We start from the raw sequence: 24,341 nt of genomic DNA, 5'->3' as shown, positions 1-24,341 counted from the left end.
ACAGGGCTATTCACCAGTATTTTTAGGATACATACGTAAGTCTGCATTCCAAACTATCCCCACATAATATAAAACACTGAAGAGTCCCCATAAGGAAATTGGAACAAGACACCCCTGATATTTGACCCTGAACCATACACTGAGAATTCACACATAAGGAGTTTCACTATTGCTTGACTGAGAAAAAGATAATTCAAAGGAAACAAAAAAACCCCTATATTTAGACATTTGTGAGGTAAGAGCCTTGCTCATCAGTTCTGCCTTCCTTATGATTAATCTTCTTAAACTTAACTCATTTTTTCCTTTTCCTGATTGAATGCTGAGCACTGAAAAATAAAGAGAAACACAAACAACCTTTATCTAGTTCTGAAGATGTTGACTGCTGAATCGCCAGAAAAGTCACAAGGCACTCCATAGTTCTGAAGAGTAAATCCTTGGGAGTTCTGGATGAACTAGTGTGAAATTAAAGAGCAGCAAGCAGCAAAGACCATTGAGGACTTAGTCAAGCTACAAATCTCTCAGCCTCAGAAGCTCATCTACAAAAGGGGTGGGGTGAGGTGGGGACTACCAAACATTTGTGAGAACACACACAATGAAAACTATAAAGTCACTTTTTCAAAAACATGCTTCACACGTCAAGAGTAGCAGCAACAATGTCGTAAAGTGATTAATTTTTTTTTTACACAAAATATTGGCTGATACTACAATAAGTATCACATGTATTTGTATTTAATAAGTATTTGTCACAAGCCTTTTTGTTGTTTTGGCTACTATGGACTATCACAGATATCCCTCTGCAAGTTTTCTCATCATGTGCAAGTTGGAAACACTAGTCACAAGCATACATTAATGATTCAAACTACCTCAGTAATGTAGAAGGTTAGATAGATAAAGGGAAGATATTAGAATGTATTTTTGTAGTGGCTAGCGGTCCAAATTTTCATGGCTGGCACTTTAAATATAAAAACAAGAACAGTGTGGGTACTGTATTGGTTCTGCTTTTCATAAGTTTCCACATCCACCACATCAAGATTGAAATATTTGCTTATATTTAATTAGCTGCTGCCTTGGGGTCAGCATTTTGCCCGTCTCCACAGACTTATTCTTGAAATATTTTCCTGCAACCTAACACACACTTAGATACAACAGACCTGTAACGTTTTTACTGCATCATGCCAAGTCTCTCCCCCAAATAATAATTTGTCAGAACTACCAAACACACTACTATCCATTGTGACATCGGGAAACAGGAGTAGCAGAGGGTGAGCGCAACTGTTGTGTACAAAATGTGAACACACCTACAAAAGCAAGCGGTGGGGGCGGGGGGGGAGGCAGACAAAGATTTGGGAAGTACTTTTTTTATATCATCGCATTCTCTTCCAGCACTGAACTTGAGAAAAGTAACTCACTAAGAAACAAGGCTAAACTACTAAAGGGGTGGCGTGCTGGTGGTCTTTTAACGCCGTTTTCTCTTCTGACCATCTAATAAGTCGCATTATTACCATTTACCAGTAGTCAACTAATAGGTGGGGTAACACTTTCTATCTAGCACGCAAACGCCCCTTCCCTAGCTTGAGGTCTCAATGAGGAAAACACGTTGAAGGCCCAAGTCAGCATTATCCAGGCTGGCGCGCGTGAAGGGAAAGAGAATATGAGAGTCCGAACAAAACGAAGCAAGAATCCGGACCGAGATTCAGCTGGGGGTGCAAGGGAATCTCCCATGACTTGCCCCCGCGATGAGCAGACGGCCTCTGATGCCTGCGGGCAAAGTCCCGCCTGGACACCCTCCGGTTTCTGCCAGTCCTGCAGAGAGACGACCCCCGCCCGAGAAACCACCAAGACCCACCCTCGCCCTCACCGGCGTCGCGCCCGAATTGCTTTTAAAAAATACCACCACGAAAAAGGGGCGGTGGGACGAGCCACAGCCAGCCGGCCACTCCGACCGCCGCAGCTGAGCGTTTGTGGCGAGCTGCGGAAGGGAGTTCGGGGCGGCCGTAGCTCACGAGCGGCGGCGGCGGCGGCAGCAGCGACGGCGCTTTTTCCTCACCTTGGTGGCCATGGTGGGGCTGTGGCCGCAAGTCTCCCCCTACCCGGGAAAGGGCCCTGGGCTGGCTGGTTCCTCCGGGTACCTCCCTCCTACTGGGCCGTGGCGCTGGGGGAGGAGGAGGAGGAAGAAGGAGAAGAGGGTGGCGGCGGCGGCGGCAGAGGTTCCAGCGCCTCTCTGTCTTTCAGCCGCCACCTCCTCTTCCTCGTCTCCGGCGAGGCTGCCTGGCTGCTCAGCAGACCGAACGAAGCGGCAGAGAGGGAGGCGAGGGACTCCCGAACTGACAACAAGCCAAGAGCCCAGGCGCAAGGCGGCCACCCTTTTCCTTTTCCCCCTTTGCTCGTTCGCCCATATCCAGGGGCGGAGTTTCATTAGGGCGTCCCGAAACCCAGGCGAGGAAAGGGACGGGAAGCAACTGGAGTAGCCCTGCCTGTCAGCCAACCCTCACGGCGCACGTGATGCCAGGAGCCACTGGCTAGCACCGACGGCTCGGAAAAGGAGTTAGGACGGAGAGGAGTTCCTCTCAGTCCTTGTTGTGCCTGGACTCTCCTGCTCCCGACGTGCTGCACTTTCCTCGAAACTGGCGGCGTTAAGCCAGACCATCAACTTTAATCTTCGGTGCCTTCACTTGTGTCTAGGAAGATAGGACGCTGCCTTGTACTGAGTCAGACCATTCGTCCATCTAGCCCAGTTGTCTACCCAGACTGGCAGCGGCTTCTCCAAGGTTGCAGGCAGGAGTCTAAGCCAGGGAGGGAACTTGGAACCTCTTGTATGCAAGTATGCAGCTGCTCTTCCCAGAGCCCCAACCCCTCAGAGGAATACCTTACAGTGCTCACACATGTAGCCTCCCATCCAAATGCAAACCAACTCTCCTCCTGTAATAGTAATATTTATTGTTTGTTGAGCCCCTGAAAAACTAGGCTCTGTACCGAAGCATGAGAAGGAAGACACTGTCACAAATAGAGTTAGGACATAATATTCTAGGACCTATGATCTAATATTGTGAGGTGCGGCTGCTGTTGTTTTAAGGCAGGGGTGGGGAACCTTGGCTCTCCAGCTGTTTTTAAACTACAACTCCCACCAGATGGGGATGATAGGAGTTCATCAGTTTACACAGAGAAATAATAAATAAATAAGATGGATCCCTGTCCCCAAAGGGCTCACAATCTAAAAAGAAACATCAGATAGACACCAGCAACAGTCACTGGAGGTACTATGCTGGGGGTGGATAGGACTGGTTACTCTCTCCCTGCTAAATAAAAGAGAATCACCATGTTTAAAAGGTGCCCTTTTGCCAAGCTAGCAGGGTTTTGGTTTTTTTTGCCAAGCTAGCAGGGGTAATTTGCAGATGACACTAAACTATCTAGAGTAGTGTAATCCACAACGGATTGTGAGGAACTCCAAAAAAATCTCTCCAATCTGGGGGACTGGGCGACAAAAATACAAATCTGGTTCAATGGAGCAAAAAACACCAACTTCACATGTACGCTGATGGGATCTGAGCTGTCGGTGACTGACCAGGAGAGAGAGATCTTGGGGTTGTGATGGACAGCTCATTGAAAGCGTTGTCTCAGTGCACAGCAGCGGTGAAAAAAGCTAATTCCATGCTAGGAATCATTAGGAGGGGGATTGAAAATAAAAATGCTAATATTATAATGTCCTTATACAAATCTATGGTGTGGCCATATCTGGAGTACTGCGTACAACTTTGGTCACCGTATCTTAAAAAGGATATTGTAGAACAAGAAAAGGTGCAGAAGAGGGCAAGCAAAATGATCAGGGGCCTGGAGCACCTTCCTTATGAGGCTAGGCTACAGCATCTGGGGCTCTATCTTGGAAAAGAGGCGACTAAAGGGAGACATGATCGAAGTGTATAAAATTATGCATGGAGTGGAGAGGGTAGACAAAGAAATTTTTCTCCCTCTCTCACAACACTAGAACCAGGGGTCACCCCATGAAACTGAAGGTTGGGAAATTTAGGACCTATAAGTGGAAGTATTTTTTCACAAAGTGCATAATTAATCTATGGAATTCCTTGCCATGGGATGTGGTGATGGCCACCAGCTTGGATGGCTTTAAAAGTGGTTTGGATGGATTCATGGAGGACAGGTCTATCAATGGCTACTAGTCTGATGGCTGTAGGCCATCTCCAGCCTCAGATGCCTCTCAATACTGAGCTGTCGGTGACTGACGACTGAGCTGTCAGTGACTGACCAAGAGAGGGATCTTGGGGTCATGGTGGACAGCTCGTTGAAAGTGTCGACTCAATGTGCGGCAGCTGTGAAAAAGGCCAATTCCATGCTAGGAATCATTAGGAAGGGGAGTGAAAATAAAACAGCTAATATTATAATGCCCTTATACAAAACTATGGTGCGACCACACTTGGAATACTGCATACAGTTCTGGTCACCACATCTAAAAAAGGACATTGTAGAACTGGAAAAGGTGCAGAAGAGGGAAACCAAGATTATCAGGGGCCTAGAGCACCTTTCCTATGAGGCAAGGCTACAACACCTAGGGCTTTTTAGTTTAGAAAAAAGACTGCAGGGAGACATGATAGAAGTCTATAAAATCATGCATGGTGTGGAGAAAGGAGATAGAGAGAAATTCTTCTCCCTCTCACATAACACTAGAACCAGGGGTCATCCCATGAAATTGATTGCCCGGAGATCTAGGACGAACAAACGGAAGTACTTTTTAACACAACGCATAATCCACTTGTGGAATTCTCTGCCACAAGATGTGGTGACAGCCAACAATCTGGATGACTTTAAGAAGAGTTTGGATAACTTCATGGAGGAGAGTTCTATCAACAGCTACTAGTCAGAGGGCTGTGGGCTTCCTCCAGCCTCAAAGGGAAGATGCCTCTGAGTACCAGTTGCAGGGGAGTAACAGCAGGAGAGAGGACATGCCCTCAACTTCTGCCTGTGACTTCCAGTGGCATCTGGTGGGCCACTGTGTGAAACAGGATGCTGGACTAGATGGGCCTTGCACCTGATCCAGCAGGGCTATTCTTATGTTCACACACACCCCTGGGCTGAGAACTGTGCAGCCCTTGCTTTAACTTGAGCTGCAAAGGCTACTCATTAAACGTAAAGTTGTGCCATTGAGTCAGTGCTGGAGTTTAACATTGCCATCTCCTGCGCAATATGAGATGATCCCTTTCAGCACCTTCCTATATCGCTGCTGCCCGATATAGGTGTTTCCCATAGTCTGGGAAACATACCAGCAGGGATTTGAACCAGAAACCTCTTGCTCCCTAGGCAAGTTACTTCCCTGCTGCGCCATTAGGTGGCTGAGCTACTCGTTACAAAGCTCCGGATTGCTGCTCCACTCGCTGCAATGGCAATCATGTGAGCAAGCAGCACAGCAAAGCAGAGAAGGAGCCTGATTGTGTTTGGGAAGGTGGGTATGATCCTGCCTTCCCCGCCAGCCCTCCCTACCTCCAGTGATTTTGGTTGTGCCTGAGACAAAACGTTTTTGTCTCCCTAAGGGGTGGTCTTTAAACTGCAAGGAGCTTCCCTCCACAACCAACCAGCCCAGACTGAAGCCAAGCCAACTGTCATGTGCACCATTTGCTTGCTGTTTCAGGTCCCAAGAAACCAGGATAGAGGCTCCTGCCTGAGCACATGCAGAAATAACAGAGTGGAGCAAGACAGGGAGATGGTGGGGACAGAGCACATTGGGTGGGGGAGGAAAGGAAACCAGAGACCAGTTAGGACAATTATGGCTGGGAATTATTGACCATTTTAAGTCTATCTCCTTCACTGTCCTTTATATATTCTTCAAGGCCTCTTTTCTCCTCCTCTGCTGTTTAATGGACTTGCAGCATTCCTCTTCCACCTGACCTGCGAGGGAGGTAGAGCCTATCTACATCACTGCGGGGGTGCAGAGCATGATTGATGATCATTATTGTCCTGGTCTTACGATCACGCATCTCTAGCTCTGCCTGGGTCCTGTCTATTATTCCTGCAGTGTATCTTATAATAGGTATAGCCCAGGTGTTTATGGCTTGTATGGTGTTCCCACCATTGAGTTTGGACTTTAGGATTTTTCTAACTCTCCTAATGTATTCACTTCCAATTTTTCTTTTAATTTCAGTGTGTGCGATGTTATCGGCCTGGAGAATGCCCAAGTATTTGTAATGTCCTTTCTCTTCCAGGTTCTTGATGTTGCTTCCATTTGGCAGTTCTATTCCTTCTGTGTTTGTTATTTTTCCTCTGTTCATTTTTAACGCAGCACACATGTCTAGTCCAAACTCCACTACTGTATCACTACTGAATATATGGACAGTGTTTAGCAGTGATTCGATTTCTGATTGGGACTTTCCATACAGCTTCAGATAGTCCATGTACAGCAGATGGTTGATTTTACTTGATGTTTTAGATGTTTGGTATCCGAGGCCTGTTTTGTTTAGTATTTGTGAAAGTGGAGTCATGGCGATTACAAACAACAGAAGGGATAGTGAGTCCCCTTGGAAAATACCTCTTATAATGCTAACCTGTCCGAGTGTCTCGCCATTGATTGTTAACTGTGTACTCAACATGCTAATTGCTTTTTTAAAATAAATATCTGAATGTTTTTGCTAACACCAGTTGGTTCTAAATATTTTAGTATCCATGTATGAGGCAATTAGTTGAAGGCCTTCTTGTAGTCAATCCATGCAACACTTAGATTTGTTTTTCTTCTCTTACAATTTTCTAAAATCATTGTCAATCAGCAGCTGGTCTTTTGTGCCTCGGGCAGTTTCCTTTCTGTTCAACTGGAAGCTGCTTATTAGTTAATAAGTGTTGCATTACTTCATCTGCTATTATTCCAGTAAATAATTTGAACCTGGTTGGCAGGCAGGTTATCAGTCTATAATTACTTGGAACTGCACCTTTTGCCCAAGTAATTATTAATAATAATAATAATGTGGCTCCCTGTCCCCAAAGGTTCACAATCTAAACAGAAGCATACTGTTTCAAACATACTGTTTCAAACTGGAGGTACTGTGCTGGGGGTGGATAGGGCCAGTTACTCTCCCCCTGCTAAATAAAGAGAATCACCACATTAAAAGGTGCCTGCCAGAGGTACGACTCTGAATTTAAGACAACCCCTTTAAAAAATACAAGGTATACGTATTTACCTGAAAGAAAGAGGACTCTGAATTTAAGACAACTCCCTGATTTCTAACATCACAAAACTTGGGGAAAACCTAGTCTTGGATTCAGGTAAATGTAGTATGCTTGCTCAGTTTGAACACTACACAGTTACACAGGAGGTGTCCTGTGTGGGCTTCCCCCACATTCTCCGTGTCCATGAGCTTAGCGAAGAGAGCTGGTCTTGTGGTAGCAAGCATGACTTGTCCCCTTAAGCTAAGCAGGGTCTGCCCTGGTTGCATACAAAAAGGAGACTAGAAGTGTGAGCACTGTAAGATATTCCACTTAGGGGATAGAGCCACTCTGGGAAGAACATCTGGGCTCCACGTTCCTTCCCTGGCATCTCCAAGACAGAGTTGAGAGATATTCCTGCCTGAAACCTTGGAGAAGCCACTGCCGCTCTGTGCAGACAATACTGAGCGAGATGGACCTATGGTCTGACTCAGTATATGGCAGCTTCCTATGTCCCTATGTTCCTCATGATACTCAAGATTCACCTTTTCTAGGTCACCATTTTCAAATGGTGATACACACTGCTTTCAGATCAGCATCCGACTTCAGGGAGATGAAAGGCTTCATAATAGAAATGTGCTCTTCATCAATAGCAAATGTCTGGGTTAGAAACTGTTTATTTCAATTTTGACTGCTATACTGTCTCTCTGGTCTGTTACAATTTTGTGATATTCTAACCTTCTCAATATTGTGTGGAAGTTCACTGCCTTCAGTTTAATCTCCTCCTCCTAACATTTTATCTGCTCTTCCAATTTTTCATCCCAGCCTCCAAGTACTTTCAATCTGTGTAGATTCTTTTTCACATTAGATAGATGATAATCTGTCTATGTCTAAGATAGTCAACAAGTCTGATTGAAGATTATGCTGCTATCAGGAGAGGAGAACGTAAGAACATAAGAACAGCCCTGCTGGATCAGGCCCAAGGCCCATCTAGTCCAGCATCCTGTTGCATACAGTGGCCCACCAGATGCCGCTGGAAGTCTAGAGGCAGAAGTTGAGGGCATGCCCTCTCTCCTGCTGTTACTCCCCTGCAACCGGTATTCAGAGGCATCCTGCTTTTGAGGCTGGAGGGGGCCTATAGCCCTCCAACTAGTAGCCCTTGATAGACCTCTCCTCCATGAAGTTATCCAAACCCCCACATCTTGTGGCAGAGAATTCCACAAGTGGATTATGCGTTGTGTTAAAAAATACTTCCGTTTGTTGGTCCTAAATTTCCCAGCAATCAATTTCATGGGATGACCGCTGGTTCTAGTGTTATGTGAGAGGGAGAAGAATTTCTCGCTATCCACTTTCTCCACACCATGCATGATTTTATAGATCTCTATCATGTCTCCCCACAGTTGTCTTTTTTCTAAACTAAATAGCCCCAGGTGTTGGTTCTCCAGGTCCCTGATCATCTTGGTTGCCCTCTTCTGTACCTTTTCCAGTTCTACAATGTCCTTTTTTAGATGTGGTGACCAGAATTGTACACAGTACTTCAGGTGTGGCTGCACCATAGTTTTGTATAAGGGCATTATAATATTAGCAGTTTTATTTTCACTCTCCTTCCTAATGATCCCTAGCATGGAATTGGCCTTTTTCACAGCACCACAATAGCCGTCTCCTCCCCAGCACTGCCTAACAGTCTATCTAGATGCTGTGTGATGTCCGCAACCTTCACACCTGGCAGGCAAGTCATTGTGCGGTCAACATGCGAGTCACAAACCCATCTCTCTATACCTCTAATGATCGAATTGCCCACTACATCCCTGAAGGTCTCGTCCGCATGCCTCTCTGTCTCTCTGAGCTTCTCCAGATCCACCACCTTGGTCTTGAGGGAACAAACTTGTTCTCTGAGAGCCAGGAGCTCCTTGCACTGAGCACATACCAATGACTTCTGCACATGGAGCAAAGAGTCATACATGCGACACTCTGTGCAACACACTGAGAAGTGCCCCCTCTCCTGCTGGCTTTCTAGCTTTATACAGGTTTTGTTGGCTGTTTACAGCATTTAGAAATAGTTTATTAGAAGGATAGGTCTCAGTTGTAATGGTCAGCTATTTAATTGTCCAAACAGCCTTTCTAAATAGTATGAGGGAAGGATTTGTACTTACCTTCTCTTTTCTACCAGGCTCCTTGTGATCACAGGGGCTTGTTCCTGGCTCCCCTGCACACTTCCCGCTAAGCTCCTGCAAAACTCCAACATCCTGTTTGCTATCCCTGTTCACTATGCTCTCAGGCCTTCACCTCTTATGTAGAGAATACGTTTCAAACTGAGACACAAGTTGTGTCTCAAAGGAATGTGGGGCCTCCCCCAGCCCTAGCTGACTCCATCTACTCCAGGCAGGGACAAACTAAAACACAGGAGTTTGCTAGCCCTGACAAACAACACACACAGAGAGACTAGGACTTATCCCTTAAAGTGAAACCAGCCCCTCAAAATCTCCCTTCCTCTTGTTAGTTTAAAGGGATGAATTAAAGGCTAGATGTTGTTGATTAGAAAAGCTTGCTCACCTCCTGAAGCTGCTCCTGCTTTTCCCAGAGTAGGCTAGCTAGAGGACATGCCAGCCAGGAAAACCTGCAGGTTCTCAGTGCTTGTGAAGAATTTGCAAGTATCAGGATGTTAGAATTGCATTCAGAAGATTGGAGGTGAATTCAGTCCATTGAACCTCAAAAACCCTTTGCAACCTCATCAGATTCATATAGTTGTAAGCAGCCACTTGTTGGAGTTCCTAGGTGCATAGCCCTGACTTATGGAAGAAATAACATACCCCAATCAGCTGTTGAAAAATATAACTCACTTCCACAACAGGGTCACTCACTGACTACAATGCCAGATTATACTATGCACACCATACAAAACCCTGAAGAGAGATCCAAGCTCATTGTTTGAGCTCTCTGTGCACATGCTTCCTAGCTTCATCCACAGACATTGGATACCCAGTGTTGGCACTTGCTCCATCTGTAACTAGAGAGGACAGGAAGGATAAAGTCTTTTCACACACTGGTATTCCTATAGCAATTTGAGCATGGAGACCTCATGATGGTATATGCAGTATATCTACTTTGTGCTTGCTCTTGTGCCTCAGCAGTACCAAGGAGTTAGAGATGCCAACGTGGTGCAGTGGTTAGAATGCTGGAGCATGACAGAGGAGACCTGAGCTCAAATCCACAGCCATGAAACTCACTGGGTGACTCTGGGCCAATCACATATGTCTCATCCTAACCTACCCAGAGGCGCTCTTACCCCTGGACTTCAGGGCTGAAGTCCAGGGCCCCACAGGCCCTGCCCCCCCAAGTCCTCTTTAGTCTGTCCCAGGTGGTGTGGTCACCTGGCTGAGCATGATGATGCTTAATTTGCAGGGGAGGGGGGACCTCCAAAGGCCTGTAGGTCCAGGCTCCAGAATTACCTTTGTGTACCTCTGAACCTACCTTCAGGGTTGCTGTAAGGATAAACATAACCACATATACCACTTTGGTCTCCTTGAAGGAAGAGTGGAATATAAATGTAAAAATAAATAAATGAGGAAATACTTACTCTTTGGCCCTTGTTTTTGTCACTACATTTGCAATAAAATAAATTACATCCTACACAGTGTTCCCACTAATGGATTCCCAGAAGTTGTTGACTACAACTCCCAGAATCAAAAGCCATTGCAGCTGGGAATTCTGGGAGTTGTAGTCAACAACATCTGGGAATTCCCGCAGACCCGGGAGAAGCTCTTCTCATGAATCATGAGAAGAGCTTCCAAGAGTAACCAAAAGAATGAGCAGATTGAACCTTTTAATTCAGAGGCTGCCCCTCCCCCCCCCGCCAACACACGCAAAGATACACAGCACCTTTCTCTCCCCGGTTCCCCCCAGAACACATACAGGTACTGCACTGTACTGTGCACAGATACATGTGTGCACATTGATATACACACACGCTTCTCTCCCTTTCTCTTTCTTTCCTCCTTCACACACACCTACCTACCTCCTTTTCTCTCCCCCCCTCTCTCTCTCTTCTGCTTCTCTCCGTCTCTCTCTCACTTCCCTTTCACGCTTCTCACCACCACAGTGGAGCAATAATTCGCACATACTCAAGTTGGGTTATGTGAGACCAGCTACAAAATCCCATTGTACTGTACTGTACCTCTGACCAAGAGGGAATATAAGTAGCAGGCAGGGGCACACCAAGGTAATTTGGGCACCTGGACTGCCCAGCCGCGAGGGGGCCCCGTGTGTGAGTCCCCCCAAAACCTCCTTTGTGGGCCTCAGCCTGCCAAAGCTCCACTTTTTATAAAATTCTTACCACGGCCAAGGGGTGGATGCGGCGGGTGTGTGTGTGTGCGCTTGTGCAGTTTAGAGATCCTCATAAGCCCGTGACGTCATGGGCTTGCAATGATCTCAACTGCGCAGGCGCACCTTGCAGTTGCTTAGCGACACTGGCCTGAATGGATGGGCCCAGTGTTGCTCCTGGTCCCCACCACCGCTGGAGAAGGGCGGGGGGAGAAGTGAGAAGGACTGCTCGGCTCCCCCCTCAGCCACCCCTTGACCGCAGTAAGAATTATTTTTTTAAAGTGGAGCTTTGACAGGGCTGGCATGGGGTGGTTTGCGGAGGCCCCTGGCCCCAGCCATTTGGAGGCTCCCCCGGACCTTGGAGGACTGGACCAGGTCCTCAAGGTCTGGGGGTTAGTGTGCCTCTGCTAGCAGTCTAGCAGCCATGCCTGCTTTCTGTCTGGAGAACCAACCCAGGTGAAGACAAAAATTGACATGTTGAAAAAGTCTTTAAAAAATTTTTTTTGGTGCTTTTAATGTTTGTATAGACTAATGAAAAGCTCTTTGTAACTTAAACACTTGTATCACTACAAAAACTGTTAGAGCTTTCAGTTCTTGTAAGAAATACATTGATGATGATGATAATAATAATAATAATAATAATTCAATGTCTATACTGCCCTTCCAAAAATGGCTCAGAGTGCTTAAATACATGTAATATAATAATACTAGCTGAACCAGCACAGAACATCTGTGCCTCTAGTTCTCCCACTTTCTCCCACCCCCGCCCGCCCCCTGCATTCTCCTGCTACTCACTGGCCTGCTATTTGGCTGGCAGGCGGGCCCAGAGAGGGAGGATGCGCTGCCCTCTTTGAGCTTCACATTCAGCCCCAGTGCAGGCCATCCTTCCATTGGGCGGGCAGGCCGGCCAGAGAGGGAGGCTGCGCCGCCCGCCCGCCCATGCTTCACACTTGGCTCCAATGTGGACTGGCAGGCAGAGGCATATCTAGGGAAAATAGCACCTAGGGCAAGCACTGGAATTGCGCCCCCTGTCCAGACATCTGACACCCATCTTTCAGATAACCTTACCATACTATCAGCTGAAAAATACAAGTCTGAAGGTCACATACAAGTCACATACCTGAATATGTGTACAATGACATATTTTTTTTTAAAAAAACCTGTATCCCCTTTGGGGGGCTTCCTAAAGACCATGGGGGGTCTGCAAAGGTTCCCCCCCTGGACTCTAGGGCCTCACAGGGACCAATTGAGCATGTGCGGTGATCATTTTTTAAAATAATTTTTTTTTTAATGGCCGCTGAAAACAAAATGGCCACCGTGCATGTTCAAATGGCCTCTGCGGGACCTGGCATTGCTAGGGCTTCACAGAGGACATTTGAGCATGTGCAGTTTTGTTTTTGGCAGCCATTTAAAAAAATTTCAAAAAATGGCGCCCACCCTTCAAGTGGCACCCGGGGCACGTGCCCTGCCTGCCCCACCCTAGATACACCCCTGCTGGCAGGCGGGCCTCTCATTTGCTGCTGTCACTTCCACACCAACTGTTTTCTTCCCACCTGCGCACTCCTGCCTGGCCACCCGCCGTTTCCTCTGTCTGCCCTTCCGCCACCATCTTTCCCCCCTGCCGATCAGCTACCGCTGCCATTTTCTTCCCTCCCGCTCATGCCCGTCGCTATCCAGGCAGCTGCTCGCCTCATGTAAGAGCTGCCACACATGGGATTAGCAACAGGTATGCCTAAGAGAATGAATATACATATATATATATATAATAGATAGGTAATATACATATATAATTATATAATAGATAGATAATATACATATATACAACGATGAGGTCATCGGAGGGGGCTCTGCTCTGTGTGCTGACAATGAGGGAAGTTCGGCTGTCATAAACGCAGAACAGTTATTGCCACATGACTTTGGAATGCTTTCCCAGTTTGCATCCACGCACCATCACAGACTCCATCACAGTTTTTAGAAAGCAAGTGAAATCTTGGCTTTCTACCCAGGCGTTTATATTTTATTTATTTATCTTTCAATTTTTATACCACCTTTCATATCTCAAGGCGGGTTTACAAAAGTTAAAATACAATAAAATTTCATAAAAATCACATTTAATGAGTGCTTCTGTTGCTGCTGCTCTGTATTTTATGGTTCTATTATAAATATTTAAAAAACTTTAATTAGATTTGTATTTTTATATTCCAATTTAATATTTTTATTGTGTAACTGTTTTATAGTCGTATATTGTTTTAAATGTTTTGTCAACTGACATGAGATTGTTTTAACAAATAACTATAAATAAATATATTATATATGTACATACAATAGATGTAAGAAATTTCATTTTGTGTAAGAAAAATTAAACTAATACCAAGAGAGGGAATCTATAACGTATTATAAAATAATGGTATTATGCCACCTTTTACCATCATTGTTCCACCCTGAGTCTTGCTTGAAAATCAGATTGCAGATTTTCCCCTTGCCCTCTGGGGGAAAAAAATGAGAGAGAAAACCCCTGTGCATTAATTGTTGCTAATAAAAACACTATTTGTAAAAATATACACTTATTTTTATTCAAATTATTCATTTCAGTCTATTTAAAGCTCTCCCCAAAGGAAACTTTAAGGTCATGATATTTCCTTTTAAGTAACGTTTCCTCAAAATAAATTTAGTTGCTTTGATAGGGCAGCTGTAGTACAAAGCAAACCCCCTTTCCTCTTTCATAATTAAGATTGCATTTGTTGGCCTGATTACATTCCCTTCAGCCTGCAGAGGACCTAAATAATGGCCAGCATTTTAATTAATTGCCTTTCTGCATGTTTTTGTACAGACCTTGAAATGACCACACTGGTACAGAGATGTTAACCCTCACCTGAATAAAAAGTGTATTTTACTGATCGGATGTGGGAGTCAAATACAACCCAAAATAAGGAACAGAAAGAAGAAAGTGGGGGAGAAGGGGTGAGCTGCCATAGTCATGGCACCAGCTGCTAAGGAAAAAAAGCAGCCTTTATTAAGTATTTCCTTTTGGCAACTAGAAAAGAAGAGCGTCAAAGATAATAGTGCATTCATATCGATTTTTTTTTGCACACAAAAGTGAGACTGAATAACATAGCATAGTATAGTCTTTATTTTGGTGTTTGACGAGCATAACAGCAAAATAAACAAAGAACAGTTAAGACAATCTACTCCTACAAGTTAATAAGGGATCGCTATAAAATTACCTAGAAACATAATTTAGTGAGTAGAAGAAGCTAAAAGTTAAGACTATGATCATAAAACTATATGTAAAAATTAATCAACACTGGTATCAGAATGATACTGAGTATAAAGGAAGGCAAGACAGCAAAATCATGTGCCTAATACAGAATGGTGTTAAGTCTCATTCCATATTGCATTCTATACTATGTATGGCAACAGCATATCCAACAAGTGCGACTGAATAACAGGTGCTGGTCAGTTTCAGTTTCTCATTTAGTGCAATTTGAGGTAGAAACGACCCTAACACTGTCAATTTTTAAAAAAAATTACATTGCAGTTTCAATCAATCAGTCAGTGTTTATTGCAGGCTTTGACCAGGAGTACATTAAAATAACATTGAAGCAGCATTTGATTGATTGATTAAGTGCCGTCAAGTTGGTGTTGACTTACAGCAACCACATAGATAGATTATCTCCAGGATGATCTGTCTTCAACTTCGCCTTTAAGGTCTCTCAGTGGTGCATTCATTGTTGTCGTAATCAAGTCCATCCACCTTGCTGCTGGTTGTCCTCTTCTCTTTCCTTCAACTTTTCCCAGCATTATGGACTTCTCAAGGGAGCTGGGTCTTCACACAATGTGTCAAAAGTATGATAGCTTGAGCCTGGTCATTTGTGCCTAGTGTGAAAATTCTGGATTGATTTGTTCTATGATCCATTTGTTTGTTTTTCTGGCTGTTCATGGTATCCTCAAAAGTCTTCTCCAGCACCAAAGTTCAAAAGCATCATTGTTTTTTCTATCTTGTTCTTCAAAGTCCAGCTTTCGCACTCGGAGTGTCATGGGGAAAACCATTGTCCAAACGATTCTAATCTTTGTAGGTGTATACGCATCACAGCATTAAATATCTTTTCCAAGGACTTCATTGCAACTCTACCAAGTGCTAGTCTGCGGCGTATTTTGTGACTGCTGGATCTTTTACTGTTGATGGTCGATCCTAAAAGGCAGAAGCTATCCACCACTTCAATGTCAATTCTGAGGCTGGTTGCTGTACCCGTTGTCATTAGTTTAGTCTTCTTTACATTTAGTCGTAGTCCATTTATTTATTTATTTACATTTTATATACCGCTCTTCCTCCAAGGAGCCCAGAGCAGTGTTCTGCATACTTAGGTTTCTCTTCACAACAACCCTGTGAAGTAGGTTAGGCTGAGAGAGAAGTGACTGGCCCAGAGTCACCCAGCAAGTATCATGGTTGAATGGGGATTTGAACTTGGGTCTCCCCAGTCCTAGTGCAGCACTCTAACCACTACACCACGCTGGCTCATGACTTTCACTGTGCTCCTTGGCTTTCATTACCAGAGCTTGCAGATCATCCACATTCTCAGCTATCAGAGTGGTGTTATCAGCGAAGCGCAAGTTATTGATGTTTCTTCCTCCAACTTTAAACCCACACTCAGCTTCTTCCAAGTTCCAATCCAGCTTCTCTCAGTATATGTTCAGCATATAAGTTGAATAGAGAAGGAGAAAGTATACAGCCTTGTCTTACTCCTTTGCCAATCTGGAATCAGTCTGTTTTGCCATGTTCCATCTGGGCTATGGCTTCCTGCCCCATGTATAGGTTTCTCATGAGAACAATGAGATGTTCTGGGACACCCATTTTCCTAAGGATATTTCACAACTTGACATGGTCAACGCAATCAAAGGCTTTTCTGTAGTCAATAAAGCACATATTGACTTCTTTCTGGTATTCCTTGGCTTTCTCAATTATCCAGCATGCATCAGCAATGATGTCTCTTGTTCCTCGACCCTTTCTGAAACCAGCGTTTCCCTTTCCATATATGGCTCTAATTTGCGTTGGATGATCCTGAGCATTCTTTTGCTAGCATGTGAAATTAAGGATTCTGTGCAATGGTTTGCACGTTGGCCACTGTGTCGTTCTCCAAATTTTCTGCATTGCCGCATTGCCTTGCAGTAAAAAACAAAACAAAACAAATGGGGGAGCATGGCACTTGACCACAAAAATATGACAAGGCACTTGACCTCATAAAGACTGAGGAATACAAGGAGTATGGAGTTGTAGAAGAGACATATAAAAGCTTTATCAGGGGGCCCCCTTCTCCAGGTGATTTTGGCACAGCTATCCGGGTGAACGTGTGTGTGTGTGTGTGTTTGTGTTTTAATAGCTGACAAACTCCTCAACTGCCTTTCCTCATTGTTTTAATAATCAACAAGGAACTTGTTCTGTTTTCAAAATTAATACTTTAATTTTGAAATTAAGTAGTCTCTCAACTCATGTTGATTTTTTTTTTTTTTAATGTGTAGGATAATCTCTTATAGTCCCAAGCCAGCAGAAAAAATATTCTTGTTAGAATCATATACTGCCAGACTGGAAAGAGAGGCTCTGCTTGTTTCAAGTTGTTTGGCTTGCTTCAAATAGTAAATATATTCTCTACCACCTTCAGAAATCATGAGAAACCTGAGATAAACTCACCTCAGGTTGGCCCCTTGTGATGTCTGAATAGTCAGAGCTGCAGTTCCGGGACCCAATTTGCAGCTCCAGTTCCTACCTCCAGCCTCTAGATCAGGGATTCTCAAACTTGGGTCCTCAGGTGTTATTGGACTTCAACTCCCATAATCCCCAGCCTCAGTGGCCTTTGGTTGGGGATTATGGGAGTTGAAGTCCAATAATACCTGAGGACCCAAGTTTGAGAATCACTGCTCTAGATGAACCATTGGTTATAAGTAAGGTTCACTTACGAAAGCGAGGGTCTGGAGGCTGGAGTGTGTCATCTGGTTTGGGCGACTTGCCCAACCAGAGTTAAGAAAGGAAGCTCGTCCCACTGCTCAAATATCATTGACTGGTGTAGCTTTCCTTCCTGGGTCCCCAGAAGCCTGTGCAGCCAGGTTCCACTCCCTTCTAGGCTTGGTGAGTGTGTTGGGGGGCCTTATCTGGGAGTGTGTTGGGGGATGGAGAAAGGAACCACAGGCTCACTGAATCCATGGTTTGGTGGCCTCTGTCTTTCAAACAAACTTTGGGGCTGTTCACACAACCACGCATGGGCAGGGTGTGGGCAGGGTTCAACCTACAGTACCTTCCCCCAGATGACTGCTTCCAGCCCCAAAGACACAGAAGCCAAATGCCCACACAACTAGCATTGCCCGGAGCAGCATGGATGAATCTCTGCACTGCTCCCGGCAGCACAGGTAAACAGAGATCCCACAATGTACCATGTGACTCACATGATGCATTGGAGGATTCCCCCAAGAGATGAGCACTCTAGTTGCCCATCTTGGTGGGTGGTTGGGCTGGAAGCAGCCCGGCTCAAACACGAGCAAGTAGCCCAGGTTAAGGGAGTGCTTGTTTTGGCTAGCAGCTGGGCTAAAAGGCCAAGCTAGGCAGTGCTAGGTGGGCCCAATCCCAGTGGTTCTCATGCTCAGCCTAACCCAGGCTGGGCGTCCCTAGCCTGGGTTAGGCTGCGCATGAGAACAGCCTCTTCATCTTTTTATTTAAGGTTCACAGAGCTCCCTCAGTTTGTGTCCACTCTCCTCTACAGCTTGACAGGAAGTGGGCATTGCCCTTAACTTCTTCCAGGTTCCTACCATACCCTATACTTTAACTAGTCTGCCTCCAGTGGCTATTTTAATTGCTACATCCCTTCCCCTTTAAAGGAAAAGGATAACAAAAACAAAAATATTGCACATAGTCTTTGAGATAGGCAGGCCTATTAATAACTCACCCATTCCAAGCACATTTTGGTTCTCCATATTGTTCCACACCTGTCTCAGTGTGTTTCATTGGTACAGTCTCCCATTCTGCATTCTTCTCTTCTGTACTGTTCTCAGGCATGACTCCCTCTTTGCAAGAATGTGATGTGGGTTTTGTCTTTGTCACCTTGTGCCAAACCCTCAGTTAGTTATTTGTGTGCCTCATATCTGAGTTCATGGGAGCAACAGATTCTTCCGCTGTTTTCTGGAGGTGTCATCTGTTATGTCTAAAAATCCATCCATTGTCCATTTGCACCTTATAGGATCATTGGTTCTCTTACTGAATTACTGTTGCCTTGCGCTATGCTTTGTCCTGTTTTGTTAGTGGTTGTACTCTCATGGTATCCCCTGGTGCTACCTCTGGAAAATTCCTGGCTAATTAGTTGTCGTACAGTGCCTGTCTCAGTTGCTGCTGTTGTTGGGGACCCCCTGACCCAACATTCAACCCAGAATTATATGGAACCCAGGCCTGTGTCTGATTCCATTTTATTAAGGAATCAATTAATGCCTGAATTCAGATGACCTAACCAGTGCATGACACCCAGATCTCATGACTGCCTGGTAAATGATTTGTGAAGGCACGGGCAATCTAGCATTGTGTATCAGTGCTTGTGAAACTCACAAGAGACACAATGGGTCTTGCTTGATTACCAGTCTCACACTGCTAAAATTAACTTGCTCTCCAGTAATCCTCTTACTATACTGACAGGATGTTTCTGCCTTAGTCAAATGTATTGATTAACTAGCCTCAAACCTGTACCCCTTTTGATAATTGCACACTAGATAGAGGTACACAAGTAGTAAATTAATTGCTGTCTCACACAAATAGAGCTAATTCTTTCACTAACTCCTGACTTTTAACATTCTTGGGACCAAGAGGCAAATTTACTTTGGAAATGACAATAGAACAATACTTTGCTAACAGGAGATGAACTGAGACCCTGTTAACCCTGGACTGACCAAATATCTTGAGCTAATTTCGATAATTAAAAGACAATATCCAGAGGATAACAGGAATGGACATCAAAGGGAGAAGCAACTACAGAAAAGGGAGCAAGCATCTTTTGCCTACAAGCAATACTTGCTCATGAGTGATCCTAGAGTTTGCTGCCTAAGCCACAGGGCTAAAGGCAGGAACTCTTTCCAGGGAGAAGTCAAGACTCCCCAGCCATGATACTCCCAGCAAGCTTTGCATAACCAGCAGATCTGTGCTCAAGAACCATCCCAGAGTTTGCTGTTAAAGCCGCGGAGCAACAAGCAGGAACTCTGTCCATGGACAGGGACTGTTTGTGACTTCTGCTGTGCAGTGAGAAGTCAAGACTTCCCCAGCCATGGTAATCTCACTCTCTGCCTTGCTCTGAGCCAACTGCCTGCTTGACTGCTAGAAGCCTGCCTTGCTCCCAAGCTCCTTTTTCCAGCTACAGCATCTCTTTTTCAGCTGAAGCCTCACTGCTCTCAAACCTCTGACCCTGGTAATATGCTGCTTCCACAAGCCTTGGATCCCTCTTCCCTCCTCCCTACTTGTCACTGCCATGCCTCTCCTAAGCCCTCCTTTCTTCCTTCTTTCTCTGCTTCTCTCTAAATGTGTTATTAGGATTTGTTAGATTATTAGATAGCTGTAATTATTGAGTGCACACACATATGTTAGTTAGGCACATTACACTACACTTTGAATCTGAAACATGTTTTTAATTTGGATTATTTTATCCTGATAAGCAACTTTCTATAATAAAGCCCATTGAACTTTCTGAGTGTGTCTCTCTCTGTCTCTGTTTGCACACCCAGATCCTACATGGTCACCATCTCCAAGAACCAATTCAGTTTGTGTATGATATGACTTTCCCTCTGAGCATATACAGAGTGCAAAACCAGGTGTAGTTCACAACACTGTCTCCTCAGTTCACCCAGGGATATCCCTGTGAATCCTGGCACTAATAGCCTCCGCTTGTTGGTAGAAGTGTTTTAGTTCTCCTGCTCATTCGTTGTTTTTCTGTAGCTTCTTAGGATTCAGTCACTGCTGCCACCAGGTTTCAAGTTGTTTGGCTTGCTTCAAATAGCAGACACTCTTTGTCTTTCAAACAAACTTTATCTTTTTATTGAAGGTTCACAGAGCGCCCTCAGTTTGTGTCCACTCTACAGCTAGGCAGGAAGTGGGTGTTGCTCTAACTTTTTCCTGGTTCCTCCCATACCCCATCCTTTAACTAATCTGCCTCCAGTGGCTCTTTTAGTATTGCTACATCTCTAACAGAGAACACTTTAATTAATTATTCTGATTTAGTAAGCCAATACACACTGTGAACTAGTTGAATAAAATATTTTCAGTGACTGAATTAGATAAATGGGCTAGATTAATATGATAGGGTAGAAAGTGGGAGGTTATAATTGGTTATTGTAGAGATGGTTCCTTTTGTTGTATAAAGGGGCTATCTCTACAACAACTCATTACAATTTGTTGACCTGAATATCAGCTTCCTAAGTATTCCTTAGGAATACATTGACACTACCTTGTTCAGTTACTGTTATTTTTTTAGGGATGTGCATGAAACATGATTCAGAAACTGAATTACAGCACATCCCTTTAAAACAGAGGGATTACACATGTGCATGCCAGTGTCACACAGGGGCAGCTGAGAGACACTGTGCCAGAGTGCGAGCATAGCTGGGGGGAGAGCCATGATTACAGAAGTGGCAGTGAACAGAGGAGGAGCAGATCTGGACCTGCTCTCCTCCATGTTAAAGAGGATGTGCAATCCCTCCATTTTAAAAGGATGTGCTACGATTCAGTTTCTGAAAAGTATTTTATGAACATCTTTCTGTTAGGCTGATCCTTGTCTGTATACTAGAAATAGAGATGGAAGATGGACATTCATTCTTTTATATGTAGATGATCTGATTGTTTGTCATCAGGATGAGAAGGATTACGATGAGATAGTGGATAATTTAAACAAAGAAGTAGAAATTAAGGATTTGGGTGAAATCTTATTATCTCAAGATACAGATAAAAAGGTGATATGATGGAATATTTTTTCCTCAATCAGAGGCAAAAGATAATAGACTTAATTGAGAGTCTTGGGTTAATAGAGGCAAATGAGATGAATACTCCAATGGAAGTGGGTTTCTTAAAGCAGAGGAAATCCAATGAGTCTCTGGAAAGCAAAACTACAGAATGGGAATTGGAAAGCTACCCTTCATTACAACTGTATCACTATATTCCAAGCGCTGCTGCAATATCAGAATACTGGGTAGGAAAATGAATTCACCAACAAAGAAGGAGTGGATTGCACTTTAAAAAATTGCACAGTGTTTAAAGGAAACAGCAGATCTGGAATTAGTACTGCCAGCAGGTGAGCAGCCCAAGTTAGTAGGATACATGTATGCTAACTGGGCTGAAGACAAAGATGACATAAAGTCAACTAGTGGCAATATATTTTTCTATGATAGAGGAGGAGCAACCTCATGGTTAAGCAAGAAACCAAAGCTGAGTATATATCGGTGGCACAAGATTGTCCAGAGGTTAACATAAACATGCATAAACTTCTAGAAGATTTTGGAGTAGTTGCATTGAAGCCTACTATAATGTATGCAGACAATCAAAGTTCTATTATTCTGTCACAAAGTGAGAAGGTTACACAGGAAAGTAAAATATCATTTTGTAAGATAATTACAAGAGGAAACATTTATTGATATACAATATTGTGCTTCAGAAGAAATGGTTGCAGACATACTGACAAAATCATTAACCAGAGAACAGTTTCAAAATCTTTGGGTGGCAATTAGGTTTATAAATTAAGAAACAAGACAATGAGAAAGGGTGTTATGCCCCCACCTGAGGACTCTGAATAAGTGGACAGTGGACTTACCAGGAAGCAGGGAGACATCTGAGAAGAGTCAGGTTTATGATCCTAGTAGAGAGACATCCAAGATGGGCCAGGGTGAGCAGTTACCACAGGAGGAATCAGTCGGGCAGATTAGCCTTTGGAGAAAAAAGTCCAAAAAGGAGATTAAGCAGCCATTGTCTCCCAGAGAATACAGATGAGAGAAGCATCAACAGCAGGTTATGGAGTTGAGGAGAAGGAGCAAGAGACTGGCTGAATGTATAGCAGCTGCTGGGGGTGGAGCAGTGATTGCATGCAGTGCACCTGGCTGTTGGCTATAAATTCTGCAGTTTGTGCCCTGAGCAGATTGCTGGAGACAACTCCTCTAATCAGCCTTTGTGACTCTAGTCTACTGGATTGTGACCCAAGAATTCAGACCTTTGAGATTCTGTTAGAAGGTCTAGTTTATTGGATTTCAGTAGGAACATTAGTGCTCTGACTATTTGCTTCTGTGTTCTGGGTGTGACTGGTTGCTCAGTATAGCTGAAACCTGAGACACTCTTACTTCACGATCAGCTAATCCAGCTTGGCAGGCTCACAACAAAGGGAATGTTGGGATTTATGTATATATACTTTGAGGCTCTTTTCACTCACAACTTAGCCCAGCCTAGGTTAGGCTTAGGGTTTCTGTACTCCCCAGAATTCTGGGTTTCACCTGGATTTTAAGCATCTCACCCAGATTGCTTAGCCCACCCAGATTCACCCGGATTTCAGCTTTCTTTCTTTTTTTAAGCTAAGCTCTAGCCCTTGTAGAAGTGGAGTTATGAAGCAAAAAGTGCAGTCAGTATTCTGCTCAAAAATTATTTTCAAGCCAATGTATATAATATGCAAATTAGGCACCTGGATTTGGAAAGCCAGAATATGGCAACCCTAGTTAGGCTGAGCATGAGAACCACTGGGATCAGGCCCAATCCCAGTTGGGCAGCACCACCTAGCCCCACTTTGAAACCAGGCTCTTAGCCAAGGTTAAGGGCTCAAGCGAGCCCTTAACACAGGCTTCAGGATCATGTGTTCACTGGGGTGACATTCAGCCCCAGTGGACACAGAGACAGGTGCCTAGAGTGTCCATTTCCTGGGGGAATTCTCCAATGCATCGTGCATGTCATGCTGTGCATTGTGGGATATCCAGAGGCTGGGACGTGTTGTCTCAGCCTCCAGAGCTCCATGCTGTGCCACACAGTGTGAATCATCTGGGAGCGCAGTCTAAACTCCTAGCTAGGTCAAGCACTCATCTGGGGGGGTGGGAAGGTGAGTTCCACCAACCTGAACCTTCTCCTCTGCCTGCCGGCCACACTGCCCCACCTGCATGGTCAGCTGAATGGTCTCTTTGTCTTTGTTCTTGCTAGTGATGGATTGTATTTATATCTGCTTGGGGTAGAGTTTAGAATGTTTGTGTCAATCATCAGTTTTGTAGACTGATTGGTCATTGTATTTCTTACTGGATGCTTGAGCCTGTTACTTTTCTGTAAGGATGATCTTTCACTCAAAGTAGGTCTGTTGTTTATAATTTGATAATAGTTAAGTAATAAACCTTAGTAACTTTGTTCAATAATCTTAACAAGCCTCAGTTTCAACTCTGTGACATTTCACTATAGGAAGGCAAACAGGAAAGGATTCACGGGGGAAGTTGTGGGATCTGATAGTAAAGAAAATAAAGTGGAAAGACAAAGAGGCTGAAAGAGGAAGCTCAAATCTGTCCAAAAAAGCCCCACTCACTGACTTAGGTAATTTTCATTTGAGTCCTTTTATGTGTGCCTAGGCTAAACATATTGAACTTGTGAGAAATGTACTCTTCAGATGTTCAGAGGCACTATCTTCTTTTATTACTGTTTTGATTGTTTTTAATATTGTTTTGTTTTAAAAAATTTAAATTGTGTTTTAAATTTCTTGTTTTTGTTTTTAATTAGTGTTTTACTTTTGTTTTTATCTTGTTGTAGACTGCCCAGAGACATAAGTTTTGGGTGGTATAAAATATGTACAATAAATAAATAAATAAATAAATAAATATTATTTATTTATTTTCATATTGCATGGCTGATCCAAAATATT

General features: G+C 44.1%; 1 protein-coding gene across 6 annotated transcripts in view; it reads right to left on the bottom strand.

Annotated features, from left to right (window-relative positions):
- Positions 1-22,487, bottom strand: part of SNX9 (sorting nexin 9) — a 114,641-nt gene extending 92,154 nt beyond the window's left edge. For 3 of the 6 annotated variants that reach the window (XM_053293969.1, XM_053293979.1, XM_053294022.1), the window contains exon 1: positions 22,278-22,487. In XM_053293969.1, the coding sequence (XP_053149944.1) occupies positions 22,278-22,295 (18 nt within the window). In that variant the 5' untranslated portion in view covers positions 22,296-22,487. Of the gene's footprint in view, positions 1-354; positions 374-1,858; positions 1,878-2,047; positions 2,441-22,277 lie in introns of those variants that run through there. The other 3 variants (XM_053293989.1, XM_053294002.1, XM_053294013.1) reach the window with 3 other exon arrangements.
- Between the last annotated feature and the right edge of the window lie 1,854 nt (positions 22,488-24,341).

The sequence above is a fragment of the Hemicordylus capensis genome, chromosome 1 (genome assembly GCF_027244095.1).
Source record: "Hemicordylus capensis ecotype Gifberg chromosome 1, rHemCap1.1.pri, whole genome shotgun sequence".
Taxonomy (NCBI): Eukaryota; Metazoa; Chordata; class Lepidosauria; order Squamata; family Cordylidae; genus Hemicordylus; species Hemicordylus capensis.
Note: the sequence above shows the minus strand (reverse complement) of the source record. Positions and strands in the feature narration are given on the sequence as shown.